Source organism: Antechinus flavipes, chromosome 3 (genome assembly GCF_016432865.1).
Source record: "Antechinus flavipes isolate AdamAnt ecotype Samford, QLD, Australia chromosome 3, AdamAnt_v2, whole genome shotgun sequence".
NCBI classification, from domain to species: domain Eukaryota; kingdom Metazoa; phylum Chordata; class Mammalia; order Dasyuromorphia; family Dasyuridae; genus Antechinus; species Antechinus flavipes.
This window is the reverse complement of record NC_067400.1, coordinates 413174531-413196347: the sequence shown is the minus strand read 5'-3', so window position 1 is coordinate 413196347 and position 21817 is coordinate 413174531. Positions and strand designations below refer to the sequence as shown.

At 35.4% G+C, this 21817-nt stretch overlaps 1 protein-coding gene across 3 annotated transcripts; it reads left to right on the top strand.

The window, feature by feature from the left end:
- The first annotated feature begins 7657 nt into the window (after positions 1-7657).
- On the top strand, positions 7658-19378 carry HNRNPA3 (heterogeneous nuclear ribonucleoprotein A3). Of its 3 annotated transcripts, none has more exons than XM_051986150.1 (11): positions 7658-7744; positions 10227-10349; positions 10454-10600; positions 10683-10893; positions 11105-11194; positions 11284-11379; positions 11464-11544; positions 12565-12711; positions 13795-13917; positions 13997-14066; positions 14157-15378. In XM_051986150.1, the coding sequence occupies exons 1-10, from the start codon at positions 7739-7741 to the stop codon at positions 14047-14049; spliced, it is 1077 nt and encodes a 358-aa protein (XP_051842110.1). In that variant the 5' UTR covers positions 7658-7738; the 3' UTR covers positions 14050-14066; positions 14157-15378. The 3 variants fall into 3 exon arrangements, with proteins under 3 accessions (XP_051842110.1, XP_051842109.1, XP_051842108.1); XM_051986149.1 differs by lacking the exon at positions 14157-15378 and adding an exon at positions 16945-19378 and having other exon boundaries at positions 7678-7810; XM_051986148.1 differs by having other exon boundaries at positions 7678-7810.
- Positions 19379-21817: the final 2439 nt, after the last annotated feature.

Below are 21817 nucleotides of genomic sequence, written 5' to 3'. Positions count from 1 at the left end.
TTGTAAGCCCTAAAAGTTATACATCAGCTGTTTTTATTTTTAAGAAGCAGTTTTTGAAGTCTTCCATCTTTTAGTTACATTAATGAAATAAGAACAGCATGTGTGTTTTAAGTCTCAGGGTAATTAACAACTGTATGATACCTAAAAGTTCTGCTGAAATTCCTAAACTAATAATAATAATAATAATAATAATAATATTTTATTTAAAAAGCTTTGCAATTTGATAAGAACTTTTACATAATTACTTCCAATGATACGCAGTACAATCCTGTAAGACATGTCACATTATTCCTGTTGCCATTTTACATATGAGGAAACTGAGACCTAGAGAATTAAGTGATTTGTCTAAGGTCCTACAGCTGGTTAGTGATTAAACCAAAACTAGAACTCAGATCTTTGAATCTTAGCGTCCTACTCTTTCAAGCTGAGCAAAAACTATTTATTTTTGTGGGCTTCTTTCCCCAAAACCTAACCTGATTTATAGCCTAAAGACACATTATAAATTTTAAAGCATCATATATGAGCATGTCAATTTCCAGAAGGGATTTTATTGCTGTGGAATAACAAAAGATATTTTTTAATTTATTACTTCCATCCATGCCTTCTTTCATGTCATCCCTTAAACTTAAAATAAATTCCCCTTTTCTAACTGTACCAAAGGCCCCTTTTTCAAGACATTTTACCAAAATACCAAAAAAGACTTCCTATTAAGGAAGAGAATTGATGACCATTCCTATAGTATTATAAGATTCAGGTTTTTTTTTCCTTTTGTTTTTCTTTGCTAAAAAAAAAAAAAAAGGAAAATAGACATAAGTAAAGACAACACTACTACATGATGTTCATCTTGTTTCATAAAAATATACTCCTAGAAGAGAAAAGGCTATTTATATTGTTTTTTGAAAGGAAAAATTTTCTTTTGATACAACAAAAAAGCCTAAACAAAACAAAATAAATTAACAACACAGTATATTTCCCCAAATCAGTAGGCATGATAGCCTTAAAAAATGATTGTTATTGAATGTAGATATTACTTTATCCTTTTATGACATTTATTAAATGAAAGGAAGGGTGTGGACTCAACTCTAACAAGTTAGTAATAACATCATCCACTGTATTTTCTCTGCATTTTTAGATTTTCATTCACATAATGGTGGTCAGTGTGTATTACCTGACATATAGTCAACTATGTGTGGGTATGTATGTGTGTTGGTGTGCGCGCACGCGCATACATGCGTGTGTGTTATATGTTAGCTATCATCATCATCATCATTATTATCTTGATTTTTATTATATTATTTGACTCCAATTTCTTCCTGAGCAATTCTAATTTTTAAGCAGTTACTTTCTTTAGTGATATTTTGTACCTCTTTTGCCATATGGCAGATTCTGATTTTTAAACATTGTTACAGTAGGTTTTGGAAATGAAATAACAAAAATAAAACAGTTCCTACCCTCATGAGGTTCACAATATATCAAGAGAGGCAATAGGTACCTAATATAGAATCATGAAAAATATACAGAAAGTAATTTGGGTACTAGGATGAACAAGAAAGGCTTCATGAACAACATGGAATTTCATCTGAGCTATGAAGGATACCAGGGAATCTAAGAGGTGGAAGAAAGGAACAAAACACATGGTGCAACATAAAAGGGGGTTCAGCCTGTGCAATAAATTCCAGTGACTTTCCATTATCTTTAATATAAAATACAAATGCCTCTGTTAGACAATTCAAACTCTTCACAACCTGATTCCATCTTGCCATTGTAGCCTGTTATAGTTTACTACCCTCAACAAATACTTTGATAGAGTCAAATTGCCCTATCAAAGTAGGGCTCCTCACATATAGCATTCCATCTCCCAGAATTGGAGAAAAAAATGTTGTTCTGGAATAGAATGGAGCCTAAAATCTATAGACCGTTGAGTTTACTGATTTCTGGCAAAAATTCTAGTATATGTTTTTTAGGAGTTAATAACCTTATAGGTAGCAAAGCAGATAGAGTGCTAGGCCTGGAGTCGGGAAGACTCATGAGTTCAATTTGATCTCACATATTTAGTAGTTGTCACTTAACCCTGTTTGCCTCAGTTTCCCCCATCTGTAAAATTAGTTGGAAAAGGAAATGATAAACTACTCCAGTATTTTTGTCAAGAAAATCCCAAATAACATCATGAAGAGTTGAATATTTGGACAGTTGGAAAAATCAGCTAAACAACAACAAACATCTAGAAAAGAAAGCAGTAATAAAGAATGTACAAAGTTCAAGATCATTCATACTAACATTATTTTCTTTTTTGACATTACTAATATGATAGATGAAGATGAAGTTTCCAGAAGAGATACCATTAGCTCTAGAGAAATCTGTTTTTCAGAAGGTTGCTACAACTATGCCAATTCAAATTGCAGATAAACTAGTGCCAGTTCAATACATCTGGTACACACTATCAAAATTAATAAAAATCTGCAGGGCTCCTTTTGATTTTTTGCATTTTTACCATCCAACTATTTTTTTAGCTCCATAATTGAAAGCTACTCCTTCCTAAAACAAAAAGTCTATCTAAAGTCAAATATAAACTGAGGGCCACTAACCTGTACATAAGCATCCCTGCAGGCCATGTATTAACTTTAAAAAAGAACGAAAGGCACCACGTGTTAATATGTTTTGTTGTATTTTTATTTTAAAATAATATTTCCCAATTACATTTTAAATAATAGTAATGATGATGCTGATGATTGTAATGATGCATGTGAGGCTGGCCTTGCTCAAGATTTTTGTGGGTTGTATGTGTTGACACATCTGAAATAGTACAATTTGGTAAATTTGGAACTGGTCAAAAGGAGAAATCAAAAGAATTGTCATTAATAGTTCAATGTCAGTTTGGAAGGACATCTCCAGAGACCTGAGCCTGACCCTATGCTATTTATTATTTTTATCAATTCTTGGATAAGTGATTTACATTATCAAATTGGTTGATAAAAATTTGGGAAGGATAGTTAACACTATGATGTACAGAGCAGAGGTTTAAAAAGATCTTAACAGGCTTTGACTATCAGGCTGACACTAGTAAGATCATATTGAATAGTGGAAAACATAAAGAATATGAAGTCTTAAACTTGGCCTCAAAAAATCAACTTCAGAAGTTTAGGAAGGAGGGGAAGAGATTGGAGGTTTTAATGGAGTAACAGCTCACTTCTAATTTGCATCTCCAAAAGTTAATGTGAATTTGGCCTGTATTAAGAAAAATATGGCTTCAAGAAATAAAGACAAGTTAATTCAGCTTTATTCTGTTCCAGTCAATCAATGAACATTTAATTAAGCAACTAGTGTGATAAACCAGAAGATACTAAGAATTTTATAGCAGAAAGACAGCCGATGCTCTGCCTTGTATAATAGTAAATTTCTGGACAAGAGAAGTATTCAACATTAGATTGGACGATCATTTGTCTTGGAAACAGCAGAGGGATTCAACTAGATTATCTCTAAAAACCAAAACTACAATTCAAGATTATATTTCTTGGTTCACTGCTTTTATAAGTTAAAAGGTAAAGCAAATGTAAGTCCTAAAAGACCTCCATTGAGCTATAAATTCCAGAGGAGACTAAAAGCAAATAAAAATAATTCATTTGAATAGTGCTTTCAAGCTTGCAAAGTACTCTTCACATGGAGAAAGTTTAACAAGAATGTCTTTATTACCTGAGTGAGCCTTTGGTTGTGATTTTGATTAAATGTGTTTGAAGACATGTAAATGATTCAACAAGTACACCAAACCATAGTCCTTATCCACTCTTGCCAGAGAAATCGCTATTGGATAATAATACAAATACTATAATCTTCCTTTTATAAGTGAAGAAACTAGCTGAAAAAGATTAAGTAACTTCCCAGGTCACACGGAAATCAAATCAAACTCCAAATCTTGTTGTTGTTTGGTCCTGTCTGAGTTGTCATGACTCCATTTGGGGTTTTTTGGCAAAGATACAGGAGTGGTTTGTCATTTCCTTCTCCAATTCATTTGACATATGAGGAAACTGAGGCAAACAGGGTTAAGTGACTTGCTCATGGTCACACATTAAGTATCTGAGTCCAGACTTAAATTCAGGACTGGCACTCTATCCACTTCACAGCCTAAATGCCCCAATTTAAAATCCTACATAGCATGTTATTTATATCAATTTAAACTTTTGTTACTTACTCAAGTAATGCTAATAAAACTTGAAAACATAGGTTATATTTTACAACAGTAGAATAGAATGCATTTCATGAAGCCATGCTCACTTATATTCAGGCACAATTCACTGCCCAGACTATTCCTTACCAGTAGCCTTGCCCTGGCATGACACTCTCCTTTCTTTCTCCTCTCCACCTCTCTCACACTTTCCAGTTCTCCTTTATGTTTTGTTCTCCATTGTTAGAATGTAAGGTTCTTGAGATTTGGGACCATCTTGTTTTCCTATATTTGTATTCCCAGAACTTGGCTTAGTAACTTTTGCTGTTGTTGGTTGCCCTTTGTTCTCCAAGAATACCATGACATCAAGAGCATGCAAGTGTGGATTGAACTGAGGGAAGGCTGTGCAGTCAGTCACCTGCCTCACTTTCCCCTCCAGAGCCCTGTGGGTCTAATGGCAAGATATAGATCGAGACGACTAGAGATAGCCCTGGATGAAATGGGAGACCTTATCCTTTTTAATCTAAGGTCTACAGTCCTTAAAAAATGCTTTATCTATCTAAATCTGCCAAAGTCTTACCTGAAACTAGCCAGTATAAACATGATATAACAGGCTTATTATCTGCCTAAGAATATTCAAACATTAATAGTAACACATAAATATACAAATTTAACTCTGCTGTATATAAAATCTAACATTAACTTTCTTGAGTATTGTAAGTTTCACTTGCTTACTTCACTAGTATCATTTGTATAAATTAAAAGTGTCTTAGGGATACTTAAAAGGTAATTTCCTAAAAGGTCGGTATTTTGTAACTCTGAGCGAATATATATCTTCATGGTCTTTCAACAAAATAGAATAAAATATAACTGCTATTGGAAAAAAAATCTAGTAAATTTCATTCACTGGAATTATAGTTGTTTTTTTGTTTTGTTTTGTTTTTAAAGTTGTTGCATTTAGAAGTTTTTACTATACAGTAGTATTAGGGTAAATTTGAAATATTAGTTACCAGGAATGTTTGTCTTTTCATATGGATATTTTGTTTCTGATAAAGTTTAATCTTAACTTCCAGGTATCCACCTATTTTCTAGCTGATGTGGGAAAATTTATATTTTGTTACTTAATTTTCTTTTGGAACCTGAAGCCAATATGTAAAAAAGTACAAAGATGTTCATTTCAATGATTCACTTCTTTAAGAAGAAAGCTTTCTTACAAGATGCATGTGAAGACTAATTTTTTAAATTGCTTTTCATTCTTGTTTATATTTGATAAAAAGAACAATAGATAAACAAGATTACTCAGTGTTTAATGTTTGTCATTAAAATTTTTTTGTTTTGTTTTGTTTTTAAAGGTGCATTCATTTTACATTTTCAAATTTATTATTGCCTTTAAAAAAAGACTTGGAAAAAGCCTATTGTCTCATCATGTATGAAAAGAACTCTTCTTAAAATTTTTGCTTATGGAGTACAACCTGTCAGATTTTACTATCCTAGATGAAGTATGAAGAACGGAGTGGGCTATCCCTGGACCAATTAATCTAAATATGGGAAAGATTATCACCAGTAGGCTAGCCTTTATTACAAAAACAATAATAATAGCCTGCATTTACATAGTGTTTTAAAGATTCCAACTTATCTTACATATATTATCTGATTTGCTTCTCAAAACAATTTTGTGAAGAGCTCTTATTATCCCTGTTTACCCATAAGAAAAATGAGACTGAATTGTACAAATTCTCAGCTAGGGCAACTAGGAGGGGGCAATGATTAGAATACCAAGCCTGTCGTCAGGAAAGCTACTCTTCCTAAATTCAAATCTGTCTTCAGAGAGATATTACTGGTATGACCCTAGATAAGTCACTTTACCCTATTTGGCTCAGTTTCCTCATATGTAAAATGAGCTGGAGAAGGAAATGGCAAATCACTTTATTTATGTTTGCCAACAAAACCCCAAATTGGAGTCACGAAAAGTAACACCAACTGAAAACGACTGAACAGAAATTCTCAAATGTAATCCTGCCAGCTCTTGATCTCATTTAATTATGAGCAAAATTCATTGTCTGTCTATAGCATCTTTCTAACCTATATGGTAGATTAACCCAATAGGCTTTCCATCCAACTGCATATAATAATCTGGGAAGTTAATAATCCAGTATTCTTTTCCTGATACCCTGAGCTAGAATTGATGATCTTCTAAACCAGGGATTCTTCAACCTATTTTTGTGTCATGAATCCCTTTGGCATCCTGATGAAACATAGGAATACTTTCTCAGAATGTTTTTAAATGAATAAAACAAGACATCGGATAAAAAAGAAAACTAATTATATTGAAATAGTTAATTACAAAATAAACTAATAACATTGAAATGCTTATAAAATGTATATTTAAAACAAGCTAAGCTAAGAAACTTTTGGTTAGGAATCCTGCTCTAAACATCAGTTTGTACTACTACCTATCTCACATTCTGCTTCAATGTTATTATATTGATTTATACCACATGAGTCCTACAAAAAGCAATTACTAAAGGAGTTCAAAATAAGGAAGCATCAAGGGTGAGAGTTTATATAGGATTCCTAGATTTTTAGCTTGGAGAATTCAAGCATCTTCTGAGGTGGCAAATAAGAGGACTGTGCCTAAATGTAGTCACACAACTCTTCACTACCTCCTCTGAAACATAAAGCCACAATTGGAAACAGGAGGTCCTGGAATAAAGAAGTCACTCTCCACGGGCAGTATATCTGGCAATCCTAATGCCCCAAATCTATTTGCCAAATCACTGAATTCTTCAAGCTGCAGAAACTGGGGTCCATAACAGCTGTTTCTACACTTAATTTGAAAATAGATCAGAAAATAGTGTTTTCACCGCCAGCACGGCAGATTCTTTGACATCTGCAGATTTTCAATACCAGCTGACTGGCCCTGCTTCTACTTGATTTGTAAAAAAAATAAAAAACAAACACATCGTGAATTCTTTGGAAGGAGTAAAAGCTTAAGCATCAGTATTTCTGTATAAATAGCATGAATGTTTGCATTAGAAAAGAAAGCCTTACCCTTGGTCTGGGTGTTGGGGCGAGGGGGGGGGACAAGGGAGGATTTAATTAACGCTTTAAGAATCGGAGAAAGAGATTGGGAAAAGGATTGGGTGGGAGGCTGGAGAATGTGACCAAAAACTCCATTCTAGCCCAGGCTAGGCTGGATGATTTCTTTGCACACGGATCTACCATTAAAGGAAGCCGAGAGCTCCTCCTCCATTCTAGCAGCGGAGCGCAAAGGGCGGGAAAGGCCCCAGTCCCGAAGGACTATGGGGAAGAAGGGAGGGGGAGAAGAAAGCCGACTAAGGACGAAAGGCGCGCGCTCCCGCGGCCAGCGCGGCGCCTTCTGCCCCACCCCCACGTCTCCTCCCAGCCCGTCTCGCTCTCAGTTTCCCTCAGCGCCCACGCCTGGCCCCTCCCCCTCACGTCCGCCTTCCCACCAGCCGCCGGCGGCGCGCGGTAAGTGCGTCACGTGACGGCCGGCCCCGCCTCTTCCTCTCGGTCCCATATTGAACCCGAGTTGGAGGCGGCGAGTCCGGTCTCAAAATGGAGGTAAAACAGCCGCCCGGCCGCCCCCAGCCCGACTCCGGCCGCCGTCGCCGCCGCCGGGGGGAGGAGGTATTAGGGGGAGAGCGGGGGGTTGCTGGGCTGTGGCCGGAGCGGGTGCCCCGGCTTTGGCGGGGGGAGTACAGAGGGGGCTCGGTCGGTCGGTCGGTCCCGCGCTCTGCGCTGAGGCGGTGGGGGGGAGGGGAAGGGAGCGGGCCGCGGTAGAGCTGCCGGGCCCTCGGCCACCGCCGCCGCCCCCTCGCCCTCCTCCTCCCCCCCGTCTCCTGAGCCGCCTCCCGCCTCCCTCCGCCTCGAAGGCTGCCCCGCAAAGCCGCGGCTCGGTGGGGGCGCCATCCGGGGGCGGAGCGGGCCTGACCGCGATGGCTCCTGATTTTTAGGCGGAGTGCGGCATGGCAGGCGGGCGGGAGGGAGGGAGAGAGCGAGCGAGCGGTTGGGAAAGAGATGGTGGGGGAGGGGAGAGCCGAGCCGAGCGGGGCTGGAGAAGGAAGAAGGGAGGGAGGGTGAGAGAGGGGAGGGGGCGGGCAACCACATCCGGGAGAGCGGACGGGCGGCGGCCGCCGCCACATTGACATTGATCCTCAGCTCTATGAAATGGCGCATTGGCCCGCAATGGCCGCCGCCTCCACCGCTTCGCTGCTGCTGCTGCCTAGCGAGAGCGCGGGATTGGGCTGGGGTGGGGGGGGCAGCGGGGAGGGTGCTGGCGGGAACGGGAAGGAGGGGAGGAGGGAGACAAGGCGGCGAGGGGAGGCGCTGCTGCAAATAATCTAAACGCTTGCTGCTTTTTGCAATCACAGCGTCTCCGCCACCACGTTTCTAGGCCTGAAAGAACCATTCTTCAACCGCTGGGAGAATGCTTCAGTCTGCTCCCTGCTCCTTTCTTCTCCGAGGGGTGGTGGTGGTCCCTTAGATGTCCGGGCAGGGAGTGAAACATTTTTTTTTCCTCCTTCGGTTTACTCAAAGTATTTTTCATGGCCCTAAAAGTAATGAAAGTATGACTTGAGCCTTTTCACGAGCCACTCTTAGAGATGAAGGAAATTTTCCCTCCCATAATTTAAAAGGGAAGACTTAAGGATCATGGTATCAGCTATGAAAGTCTGATGTGTCCATAGCCAGTTTTTTTTTTTTTTAAAGAATTTTTGTTAACACGATTCCTTTTATAATGTAGATTTCCCTTTCCTCTAATAAACTATCAGATTGAAATTGAGAGGACAGGCTTTGTATCAGACTAAAATCGAAAGTTACTAGTTGGTTTTATTTCCAAGGCTTTGAATCATGGTTCTAATGCCCTGATTCTAAAAGTAGATTGGATGTTATGCGATATGAAACATTGAAATTTAAGCTCGTTTAGTAAACTTTAACGTTAACATAATACTGGTTTCTTGTAACATCAGGCTTGTCTTTAAAAAATTTTGGACGTTTGAGTTAAAACGACAAATTATTAGTGTAGATTTGACCATCCTTATTAGGCAAAATCTATCAAAATAATCAAAACTAACTCTACAAGTTGTAAATATGGGAAGTGACTTTTAAAACACTATTGTGGCATGTTATTTAACAGTTCCTATCCCATCATATTGAGTTTTTTGGAGGGAAATTTGTACCATCATGCAGTACCAGTTTGGAATCTAACAATACATCAATAAACTGAAATGGGTATGTGAAGAAATACTTAACAGGATGTAAAATGTATAGCCTTTTATAAAATACTGGAAGAAGTTTGATATCGAGATCATTCTAATTTTCTGGAAATGTACAGAATTTTTAAAAGTATTAGCATGGTATATAAGTACAAAGTTGCTAAATCATATTTTCCAAAACTTCATATTCTTAGAATTGAATTATATAATTATATATAAATTATATAAAATATAATCTTTGTGTATCTGTAGTTTGAAATTGTCTTTAAGCAATAGAATCTGGAAGAAAGTATTCTGATTTCTACACAACTGCAGCTGATTCCCATTACCTGCACAGGATTATGGGAGGGCAAGGTCTTGCTCTGTTAATATTCCCATTTGAATCGGACATACTTTGCCTAGTAACAAGTATTTCTAAACACTTCTTATGTGAATGAAGGTGTGTAGAAATATAGCTATATCTTAGTTTTGTTGTCCAAAATGTTATTTCAGTTGAAGAATAGTGGTAATTCTAGACTAACATATGAAAGACAGGCTGTAAGTTTCTTGAAAAATGACAGTATTTCTTGGATACAACAACTCCATTACATTCATTCTTACTGAGTTTTCATCTAACAAAACCACATGGAAAGGCTGCACAAGTTTTTTGTTTCCTAATATGTTGCTACACTGCATTAACTGTACAGAAAGAAATTGCTAACAAATTCGATAGTTTATTTTGCTACTCCACTCAGAATGGTAGCAACAATAATTACTCTAAAGATCTATTATCCAAAAAAATTTGATGAATGTGAGAATTATGAACCGCTAAGTTTGTTTATTTTTCTAAGGGTCATGATCCAAAGGAACCAGAGCAGTTGAGAAAACTGTTTATTGGTGGCTTGAGCTTTGAAACTACGGATGATAGTTTAAGAGAACACTTTGAAAAATGGGGCACTCTCACAGATTGTGTGGTAAGTTGTTGAAATTTGAACTAAAGATAAATAAGGTGGTATTTTAAAAGTTACTTATATAGCCATAGGCAACAAAATTGTAACCTGTAAATTGTGTTTTATAGGTGATGAGAGATCCTCAAACAAAACGTTCCAGAGGCTTTGGCTTCGTGACTTATTCTTGTGTAGAAGAGGTAGATGCAGCAATGTGTGCTCGGCCACATAAGGTTGATGGGCGTGTAGTGGAACCAAAGAGAGCCGTTTCTAGAGAGGTATGCCAATGATTCATATGTTGTAAACCTAATATGAACTTGTTGCAGAAAATTTGCATTTTTATTTTATTTTTTTAAACAGGATTCTGTAAAACCTGGTGCACATCTAACCGTGAAGAAAATTTTTGTTGGTGGTATTAAAGAAGATACAGAAGAATATAATTTAAGAGACTACTTTGAAAAGTATGGCAAGATCGAAACTATAGAAGTTATGGAAGATCGACAGAGTGGAAAGAAGAGAGGATTTGCTTTTGTAACTTTTGATGATCATGATACAGTTGACAAAATTGTTGGTATGTAACAGTTGCACGAATCTAGAAATGGCAAAAAGAAACATTCTAGCTTGAGTTCTGAACTGAATTTGTTAATACTTCTGGTACCACATTCACATAATTGAAAGTACATACTTTTAAACATGTGTAATAATTTCAAGTTATACCTTGTTTTAAACTTGCCTTTTCTAAAGATAAAATTGTAACCTTTTCTTATTAAAACTTTCTTTAGTTCAGAAATATCATACTATAAATGGGCATAACTGTGAAGTGAAAAAGGCCCTTTCAAAGCAAGAGATGCAGTCTGCTGGCTCACAAAGAGGTAAGTTGGATATAAATGTGCATATATTCATAAAGGGTTTATAAATATATTTAGTCTTGGCATTTCTAACCCTCCTAAATTATTTTAAGGTCGTGGAGGTGGCTCAGGCAATTTTATGGGTCGAGGAGGAAACTTTGGAGGTGGAGGAGGAAACTTTGGCCGTGGAGGAAACTTTGGTGGAAGAGGTAGAATAATTTTGACTCTTGTTTCTTAATATGTCTGACTAATTCTTAAGGAGTTTATATCCACTATTTTGCTCTTTCCTCCAGGTGGATATGGTGGTGGTGGTGGTGGTAGCAGAGGCAGTTATGGAGGTGGAGATGGTGGCTATAATGGATTTGGTGGAGATGGTAAGATTTTAAAACTTTTTTCCATATTTCAGTTTTTTGCTATGTGTTCTCCATTAAAGTAAAAAGGTGATTAGCTTTTCTGTTGTATAATTTCAGTTGTGTGATTTAGAACACTAAATCTAAATTTATTTTAGATTATAAATAATTTATAGACTTATAGAGGTAATTATATTGAAGCCTTTCATTTTGCAGATGAAACGTAATATAAATCTTTAAGATTGTTGATGGATTTATTGGCTACTCTTTCAAATGGTATTTCATAGCATCATATATTTAGCGCTGGGAGGGAAAGAGGATCTTGCACTATTTATATACATATGCATCTTACTGTTAAAGTCTAACCTTGCTTATTATGTAACTATATGATCTTGACCAGACACAGTTGTACTACTTCTATCTTTTGCTATTTTAAAACCATCAGTTCAAGTATATAAGTAGCATTGATAAATAGTTGGGTTTTTTGTTGTTGTTCAGAGATTTTGCAACCGCTTTCAACTTTGTGAAAAGTTTAATGTACCAATAATTTGTGCCTAAGTCTTTTTTGGGTCTTCACTTAATATTGTTCTTCTAGTTTATGTGATTAAACAATTATTAATTTTTTTTAAAATAAAAATACTAGGATTAAAGTAACTCACTTAACTAGTTAAGCTTTTTTTTTTTCTGGAAAATATTGTTAAGTATCAAGTCACAAGAGTATATGTAATCAGTTTAATGACTGCTAGAATTATGCCTCACATTCTTAACAAGGGACAGATTGTTGTTTTGGAGTACATATCAGATTAATAAAGTTATTGGGAAGTTTGATTGCAGTGTGATAGTTTTACTATAATGTGCTTAAGGATGTGAATTTAGCATAAATTAAATACTCTGTGGTATGATAATTATTCTATTATTTAGCCTTAAAGAATTAAGTTGGGGTTTTTTTTTTTTAAGTTCTTTGGGTTATAAAATTGACATGTATTCCTTGTACATTTACATCTAGTTTAGCTTTAATGTTCTTGCTTTATTCACTTTTTTTAGGTGGCAACTATGGAGGTGGTCCTGGCTACAGTAGTAGAGGGGGTTATGGTGGTGGTGGTGGACCTGGATACGGAAACCAAGGTGGTGGATATGGTGGTGGTGGAGGAGGATATGATGGTTACAATGAAGGAGGAAATTTTGGTGGTGGTAAGCTATGCACATTTCTTATTTCAATAATTTGGGTAGGTTTAAATATATTTAGAAGTATGTGTAGTTCCATCCTTATGGGTGGTGTTGAAAAAACGGTATCTAATTAGCATTCAATTAAACATTTTTAAGATGTGATCAACCTTAGAAAAGCTTTTATTAGTAAAGTAAATTTACTAGTAGTAAATTTAGATTAGTAAAAATTTAATGTTAATTGATGCTAAATTGAAAGTTGTCTTTTTACTTCTGTATGGGGTTTTTTACCCCTTTAATAATGGTTGTCTGCCACATGTTTAGCTAAAATCAAATACCACTTTTTAACTTTAGGATTTTTTGTGGGTTTTTTTTTTAACTTGATTGGATTAATGTTCATGTCAGTAGATCTAAAGTAAAGGGGCAGACTTGAAAACCCTAGGTAAAATAGCAGCAAATAACTACTAAGCACTTTGACAGTACTTGGGGGTGGTATGTAAAAAACTTTCTAATAGAGATTTTGTTACCCATGTTAATGTAATCTTGAACATTATTTAGGTGTATAACTATTTGTATGAGTTTATTCCATTTTATTACAGTTACAGTACCTGCATGAGCCTGACAGTCAACAGCATTTGAGCGCCTTCTGTGTGCAGTGCTGTATCAATGAGTTTAGAAGTTTGGCTGAGTAAGAAATAATAGCAAATCAAACAGTTGCATTAACTTTTAGGTTATTCACTTTCTGCGTAGACAATAGAAAACAGGGATAGGCAAGTTCTACCATAGTATAGGGTTCTACTAAATGTTTTCGAAGTTTTGTGATATTCATATATACATGTATATATCACCTTGATTCTTGCCTCTTTTATTGTTTTGTCATTTCTCCTCTTGCCCCATCCCTTTCCTATTCCCCTACCAATGCCTTAGGCCTGTCAGCTGGCATCCATGGGTATTGGCATAGTCCCATTAGAGACAGATTTAAAGGGTTGCTAGCCTCTATGGAGAATATTATTATGGTTGACAGGAGAACATATGCATACAGTAGTTTTACGGGGAAATGTCAAGTTTGTATTGTACAGTAAAAAAATGACTTAATCTTTGTAATTTCAGGTAACTACGGTGGCAGTGGGAACTATAATGATTTTGGGAATTATAGTGGGCAGCAGCAATCAAATTATGGACCCATGAAAGGAGGCAGTTTTGGTGGAAGGAGCTCAGGCAGTCCTTATGGTGGTAAATATCATTATTTTCTAACTTAAAATTTGAGATTTCAATTGTAAAGAAAAATGGACATATATTACTTTATTTTCAGGTGGTTATGGATCTGGTGGTGGAAGTGGTGGATATGGTAGCAGAAGGTTCTAAAAACTCAACAGAAGAGGGTAGGTATTCTTATATATTGATCATAATGATAAAGAATAAATGAAACTATTCACTGAGTAATAATTTTTTTATCCTATATTATTCAACAGGCTACAGTTCTTAGCAGGAGAGAGAGCGAGGAGTTGTCAGGAAAGCTGCAGGTTACTTTGAGACAGTCGTCCCAAATGCATTAGAGGAACTGTAAAAATCTGCCACAGAAGGAACGATGATCCATAGTCAGAAAAGTTACTGCAGCTTAAACAGGAAACCCTTCTTGTTCAGGACTGTCATAGCCACAGTTTGCAAAAAGTGCAGCTATTGATTAATGCAATGTAGTGTCAATTAGATGTACATTCCTGAGGTCTTTTATCTGTTGTAGCTTTGTCTTTTCTTTTTCTTTTCATTACATCAGGTATATTGCCCTGTAAATTGTGGTAGTGGTACCAGGAATAAAAAATTAAGGAATTTTTAACTTTTCAATATTTGTGTAGTTCAGTTTTTCTACATTTTAGTACAGAAAACTTTAATGAAATGCGGTTTTGAAGGTGTTTCCTTGTTAGTTAACAAGTAGAGAAGATCATTGTTAATTACTATTTTGTATGAATTTTGCTAAAGTTAACTGTAAAGAAACACCTGCTGACTTGCAGTCTAAGGGGAATCTATTCTCCCCAAACCAAACCATAATACCCATTGATATGAATGGGAGTTGATAAGTGGAGAGAATAGGTATTTGTATGTTTGCAATGTGTGTTTTAGATAACAACTAGGATTGGGTATTTAAATTAGTATATTTGTGAATTAATAGCATTAAGCTTTACCTTTCAAATGAAAATTTCAAATTACCTTTTGGGTTGTGCATATATATTTTTTTTAATTGTAATTCTCTATGATTTAGTGTGTTAGCTCTGCCAAGTCCTAGTTGTGTTTATTAAAAAAGGTTTAAAAAAATCCATTCTAGAGTTACCTTGGCCACCTTTGAAACTGCTGCCATAACATGATGTTGGTATAGGAGATGTCTTTAGTCTCCTTATTAAGATCTGGATGATGGAAGGGTGGGAGGTGGGGCAGTAGGTTTTTTTTTCCCCTCCCTCTTGAAAAATTTTTCTTAATGAATTAAAAAAAAAAAAATAGCCAACCACTCTGCTGTATCCAAGCAAACAGTGGAAACCTGGGGTTTTTTCTTTGGTTTTTATTTTGTATTAATTGGTTTAGGGGTGGGAGGTGGGGAGAGGCCCAAAGACCTTCAAATACTTACCTTGATTTAATGTCTTTTTAATTTATACAAGCTGTCAGAGCAAGAGAATAAAAAGCACGCATTGTGAAACACTTAAATGGCTGGCATGCTTTCCTGCTTACACCATATGCATTTTTCTGGATGAAACCAAGGATAGCCTAGGTATAATCCTCTAAAACTACCTTCTTGCAGCAGCAATGTAGCACAATTGTTTGGTACACAAGCTTTTCGCTTTTGAAGACCCTGAATTCAAGTTTGATCTAAGTAAGAGTTCATTTGCACTTCAGTGCCTAGACATGTCATCACCATCATCATATATATATATATCTACTTCAACACAATATTGGTATGAGTTAACAGTTTGTTTGAAAAACACTGATTGTGAAGGAGTTTCATGATATAGATACCTTGCCCAGCACCATGTGGGTCAATATCCCCCACATAAAGTCAACTGTTTTGCGCCAGATGATGCTTAATGTTTCTTTTAAGTAGTAAATATATATGTGTGTGTCCCACTGTTGTCCTTTCTTTGGCCGTTGAACATTTTAATCCAGAAATCTCTATTTTCTGTTCAATTAAGCACTGGGCAAAACAAGCAATAAATGGAGGGTGGAACTGGTTTTCAATGGATTTACTTTTGTTGCTTTAACTTGTGCCATTGTTCAGTATTAATATATGGATGCATGCTTTGCGAGCATGAAATGGGTTGCAGATGTGGCGATTTACCAGAAGTCAAAACTCACAAACCAATAAATGTCATAAGCAGACAACACTGATTGTTAATGAGCATATGTCAATAAAGCAGGGCAGAAAAAATAGGTAAATACTGAAATGGTTAAGTCCTTGCCAGTTTTAAGTGCAAAGACTTACACAAGAACATATTCAATGTTCATAATTTAATCCTGGATACTTGGTTCAAAAAAAAAAAAAAGTTTGCAAAGTATTCCCCAACATTAGTGATAAAGGTAGAAGGGGAAGGGAGAGGAATCGCATTCTCTTTTTAAAGTCTGAATTTGTATCTTAAATAATGGTGACAGTATTTTTTTAATAGGCCATGAGATAATTGTACCCTTGTGTTAACTATGGAATTAGTTTAATTATGAGAATGTCAACTATGATGAAAAAAAATGTTTGCAACCTATAAGCAGGGGATTGTGACCTGTTTATAAGTTCTATTAGCTTAGTTTTTGTGTACAGTGTGGAAAAAGTAAGCCATGAGGAAGGCGGTTTAACCTGCATTAAAGGACCTAAGATGTGCCTTCTAGCACATTATGGATCAAAGGCAACTCAATAAGACAGGACTCCTGCAGCCTATTGAGTGGACAAGTCAGCATATTTAAAGAATGACAAGGCAGCAGCAAGAGCTTCAACTTCAGAGAAGGTGAAGGAATAAGATACTGTGCTGATAGTGAGCTGCTTTCCAAAGCTAGTTAAAAATCTGCAATATACAGCTGAAATATCGAAGAAAGTCTAGCAAGAGTTCTTCGCCTTTTTGGAACATCCTTGAGTGATAGCTACTTGAGTTGGCAGAGTCGATAGGTCTAGCATTTAGACCTGCAAGGAAGGGCAATAAGCATTTAGGTAAGGTTTGTCTTTGAATTTTTTCACTAATTAAAGGGTATTTTTTTGTAAAGCAAGGTAAGAGTAATCTTTTTGATTTACAGGTTGAATGAAAACTACTTGCCTATATGAGGAATGCCTTGCATATCATCTTAAATTCGAAGGTTTCTGGCTGGGTAAGACTTAACAGTGTACAGAAAAAACACCTGCATATGATATCATTTAGTTGCCCTCTACATATCCCATGCACATTTTAAGTATTTCATCCCTAGCCCAATTATGAGTGATTTTCTTCCTCCTCTCTCCCCTCTCCCATATATGCATCCATCAAACTAGCCATTTTCTTGATTCTGGAACCATTTTAATAGGGAATCAAGCATTATCTTTTATTTTTCTGTTACAAGGCAGTTTGAGCCCTTTGAAATAGTCTTATCAGCCTCAGTCATTTATGACAATCTTGTACAAAAATTACTGACCAGGAAACTCATTCACATAAAATTTGAAAGGTATTCAAGGCTTAACAGTAGTGTTGTGGAGATCATTATCTCCATTTTTTACATATGAGAGAACTGAGGCTAAAATCTGTCTAACCAATGTCTTCCCATTAAGCTCTCTGGAATAAAAGTTAACTTTGCTCTATATAATTAAAGTGAAACATTGTTGCCAGTCTTTAACAATTTAGTTTGTTTCTAGGGCCTTTTAAAAGCAATTTCTTATAGAAGCAATTTTTCAAGCACAGGCATACTTTGTTACTTACGTGTGCCAAGTATATTTGGTATTGATACATTTGATAGAAATATTTATATCAGTATACTTGTGCTTGCTAAGCACTTTCTATAAAGAAATTGTTTTTATGTTTATATCAATGAAAACTCAAGGGAATGTTTTAATATCTGGGGCATTAAGAGTTTCTTAAAACTTAACTTCTGGTTCTTTGTTTCTTCAATTCACCATCTCTTAAAATAATTATGAAAATTCAACCAGTCTTTTTTGTTATTCAGAAATAGAAGCTTGTGTTTTGCCTTTTTATACTCTGAAACATTTCTTTATCCTATCACTCCACACAAAGGATTTTTTCCCCTCATGATATAGGCCAATTCCCAATCGTGTTTTTAACCCTAAAAATATTGTTTTCTAAAAGTACAAAGCTAATTTTTAGTTACAAATCATGTTTGCATTAAATGAAGTTATGTTGGTATGATTAAATTTTAAAATACACATTTGTAAACATTCTTTGTAGAATTCTTAACCAGCAATTAATTCTTATTCAGATTTTACTGTGCCCACTCCTACTTCCCCAGGCTGTTTAAATAATTTTTACTAATCTTTTGTGGAAAATGTTACATTTTACACATTTTCCCTGCCCCCTTTTCCAGAGAAGTAACCTGACTCTTCTCTTTTTAAAAGTAGAACAAAATAACATTTTTCATAAAGTGAAAGTTTGATATTTTTAGTAAAAGGTAACAATATTGCTTTCCTAAAGTACTTAGATTTTCATGGTTGAGATTTTACTTAAGTACTTCATGTATACATTGTATCTTAAGGTTTCTTCCTAAAAATAAAAAGCTATATGGAAGTTGGGGGATACAATTCCTTTTTAAAGGTGTGAGCTAATAGGAATTTAGCCAAATTGTGACTCAGGTACAAATGAATTGGTAATAAAAATTTTATTAACCTCCTACAGGTGAGTAATTCTCCAAAAATTTACCTGAATTTATAATGAATGCACTGAAAATAAACACATTTTGGGGGTCCATATTAATAGCAATATAAACAAAAGAGCAAAGAAAGTTCTTAATGATCTTCAATAATTTTTTTCACTTGGTTTAGTGGTTTCATTTCATCAGGAATTTTGGTTTGCCTAGACAACATGGTAAAGAATAACATGAATGTTTTCAAGCAAACTTGTTTTTTGAAAACTGAAAAGCAATCAAATATTTAACTTCTGGGTCTGTTTCTAATTATAATGAACACAAGTTTTAACAAGCAAATATACACATTGAATAACTGGATTCAAAACTTTTGGATGTGTTTCACTGGAAGGAGTGGGGCACTGGGACTTTAACTAGAGTGTTTGGTGGGATCTGTAGTATCTCTAGGGTAACAATTGACCAAGAAATCTTGATTTATTCCTATACAAATTTCTACTATCCTAAAACAACAAAAAAGTCTTTTAAAAGAATTTCCTACTGAGGAGACTCCTAGTTTGGCTATTTGATGCCAAGCTAACAAATAGTTCAAACTATTGCAGGACTATATACAAACAATGGTGCAGACAACTTTGTTTTCAAAGATGGCAATTAAGTGCTGCTGTTGCAGCAGGTGACGTTTCTAAAATGGCAGGGTTTTTGTCGGGACACTACACTGCTTATTTACTTGGGATTAGGATTATTGTGTAAACTGAAATTTTATACAAATACTTTAGAAACTTGATAATCTGTTAGTAATTTAAAAGGGATTGCTTATAATGCATTGAAATGCTTGTAACAACAATGTATATAGAACCACTTTTTCATTAAAATCTTTTTGTAAAATGTGTGCAGTGTGTTCTGTGGTAACAGTTTTACTTGTCAAATGTATCAAATGTTTTCAGAGCAATAATGATATGTGGTCATATTCAGTGGAAATTAAAATGCTAATAGATGGCTGATTTAAAAAAAAAAAAACCCTATTTAATTATCCAAGCTCAAAGGGAATCATTTGTCTAACATAAAAGTAACTGGTAGAAATTGGGTTGAATGAACAGATTGGTCAATAACTGTAAATGGGATGCCATTGAAAAGGTTAGTAGAGAAGAATATTTAGAATGGTTACAAAGCACTCTGGAGGGCTGTGCTCTTTTAAGTCTAATTTAATGTACCATGCAGAGTATTACTGTATTTTTAATAGTGTTTAATGTATATGAACTTCAACCATAACAGCCACCAATGTCATGAGAAAAGTACTATTAAGCATTGCTTTCAGATTGGTAGGGTCATGTCTTTAGTCATGATTGTAGTAGGGTCATGTCTTTAGTCATGATTGTAGTTTACAGTTAAGGTTGACCTCTTAAGAATAGGCAATTTTTGACAATGGACACAAGAACAGGGTGATGGTGCAATCGTGCTTTTAAGTTGGACGTTTGAATTAGGTCATTCTACCCTTCACCTATAAAAGATTGGAGTAGATAGCCTTAACATGTGGTCTACAAGATTTTTGTTGCAAAGGAAGGAGTGTTTGCAACAAACTTAAAACTTTATTGAGGTAGACAATACAATATATGCAACATACATGCAAAGTAAGTTTTAAGATTTTTAGATTGTCAGGTTATGGAAATTATGCTCACATAGGAATTTAGGCAGTTCTGACTGGGATTAGGAGCATACTTAGTTTGTCCTAATAGTCATTGTACAATTAATGCAGTTGGTATTGATTGTATGTAAGGAAATGAGTTGATAAATTTACCCAAGCTCCTAAAGCAGTAGTGTTGAACTCGAATGTAAGAATCCCTGTGAGCTACCAAATTATACATTTCACAGATCTTTTAATCTAGTTTAGGTACACATGTAACGGCTAAGTGATATCTGCACTTAAGAATTCAAGGCGACACATTTGGCAGGACTCCTGATAATTCAATGAATATTTCTTCATGATACCAAATTCATCCTTTTGTTTTTAGGCAACTAGGTTGACAAGGATGAAGAGGATCCCCTAGGTATGGTGTAGAGGTGGGTAATATGAAATCCAACTTCAACGTGAAAAAATATCAAAGCATAGAAATGAAAAATTCAAATTCCCCTTCAGAACTGTCCATGATAGTTTTTCTTTGTTGTTTTTAAGCGCTTTGATATTTAATTTTTAGATACAACTGAGTGATCATTTATTGCTGGCTTAAAGTATTGCATTCAGTGGAGTTTTTCTGTGGCTTTGATTTAAAACATAAATACAGTTGGTCTTAACATTAAGGTTTCATACCTGTCAGGCGTGGGTACTATTAATATCCCCGTCTCTAAATGGTGATGGTTTGCATATGATCACTAGTATGACAAGATTGAAATCTAGATTTCATAGAACATAAAGGTAATATGGCATAAGAAATATAAAACACTCAACTTGAGAATCAGTTCTAAAATAGCACATTATATTATTTGATTTAAGTCAAGTTAATAAAAAGTAACAATTTTGGTATGAATGTGAAGTATGTCTTTCATGGAGAAGAAATTCTTTGAATTTCAGGTAAATTTTTTTTTTAATTGCCATGGATACCATGCCATGTAAGTCCGATCAATACATTGAAAATTTGCCAATTAATTCAGTGTAATCACAATTGAAGATCAGATTAGGTGGTAATCTGATTAAAGATACCAAATTTGTATTCCTTGCTACTCCACTTAAGGCCTCATGGCCTTATACAGTTCTTAAAAAAAGGAGATATAATGAAATTACATTGTCTTTATTGCTTGAGATGTTAAATTTGTCTTTAGTACTTTAAAGAGGGTCATGTCTTAACTGTCTGAATAGCCTCTTCACTGTGCTAATCATTTTGTAGGTATTTTAAGCATTTGGGAATAGAAAATATTCAGGGCTTTGATCTTTCTAGAATGACGTTAAGTATACATATTCCTTGGGAAGTGAGTTGTCTTTGATGAATTTTAAAGAGAAAAGTCTGACATCTGCATCAATTAACAGTGATAAACTACATTTATGTGGTGGCATAAAGGTTGTAAAATATTTTTATATTGCAAATATTCCAATTTGTAGCTGAGGAAAGAACAAAGCTTATGAAGAGGATACCTGAAGACCACAATACCTCAATTTAGTGGTATCTTCAAAATTGTTAGAGGGTTTGAAGCTGGCTGTTTTTTGAGAAATGTATTAAGAAATTTAAAGTGATTTTGATTTTTCCCATATTTGAAATGTGACTTCCATAATATTTAGTCAAGTCAGTGTCCTAGAGATTAGGGAGGCTAAAATTTTTAAAGCTGGCCCAAAGATTGC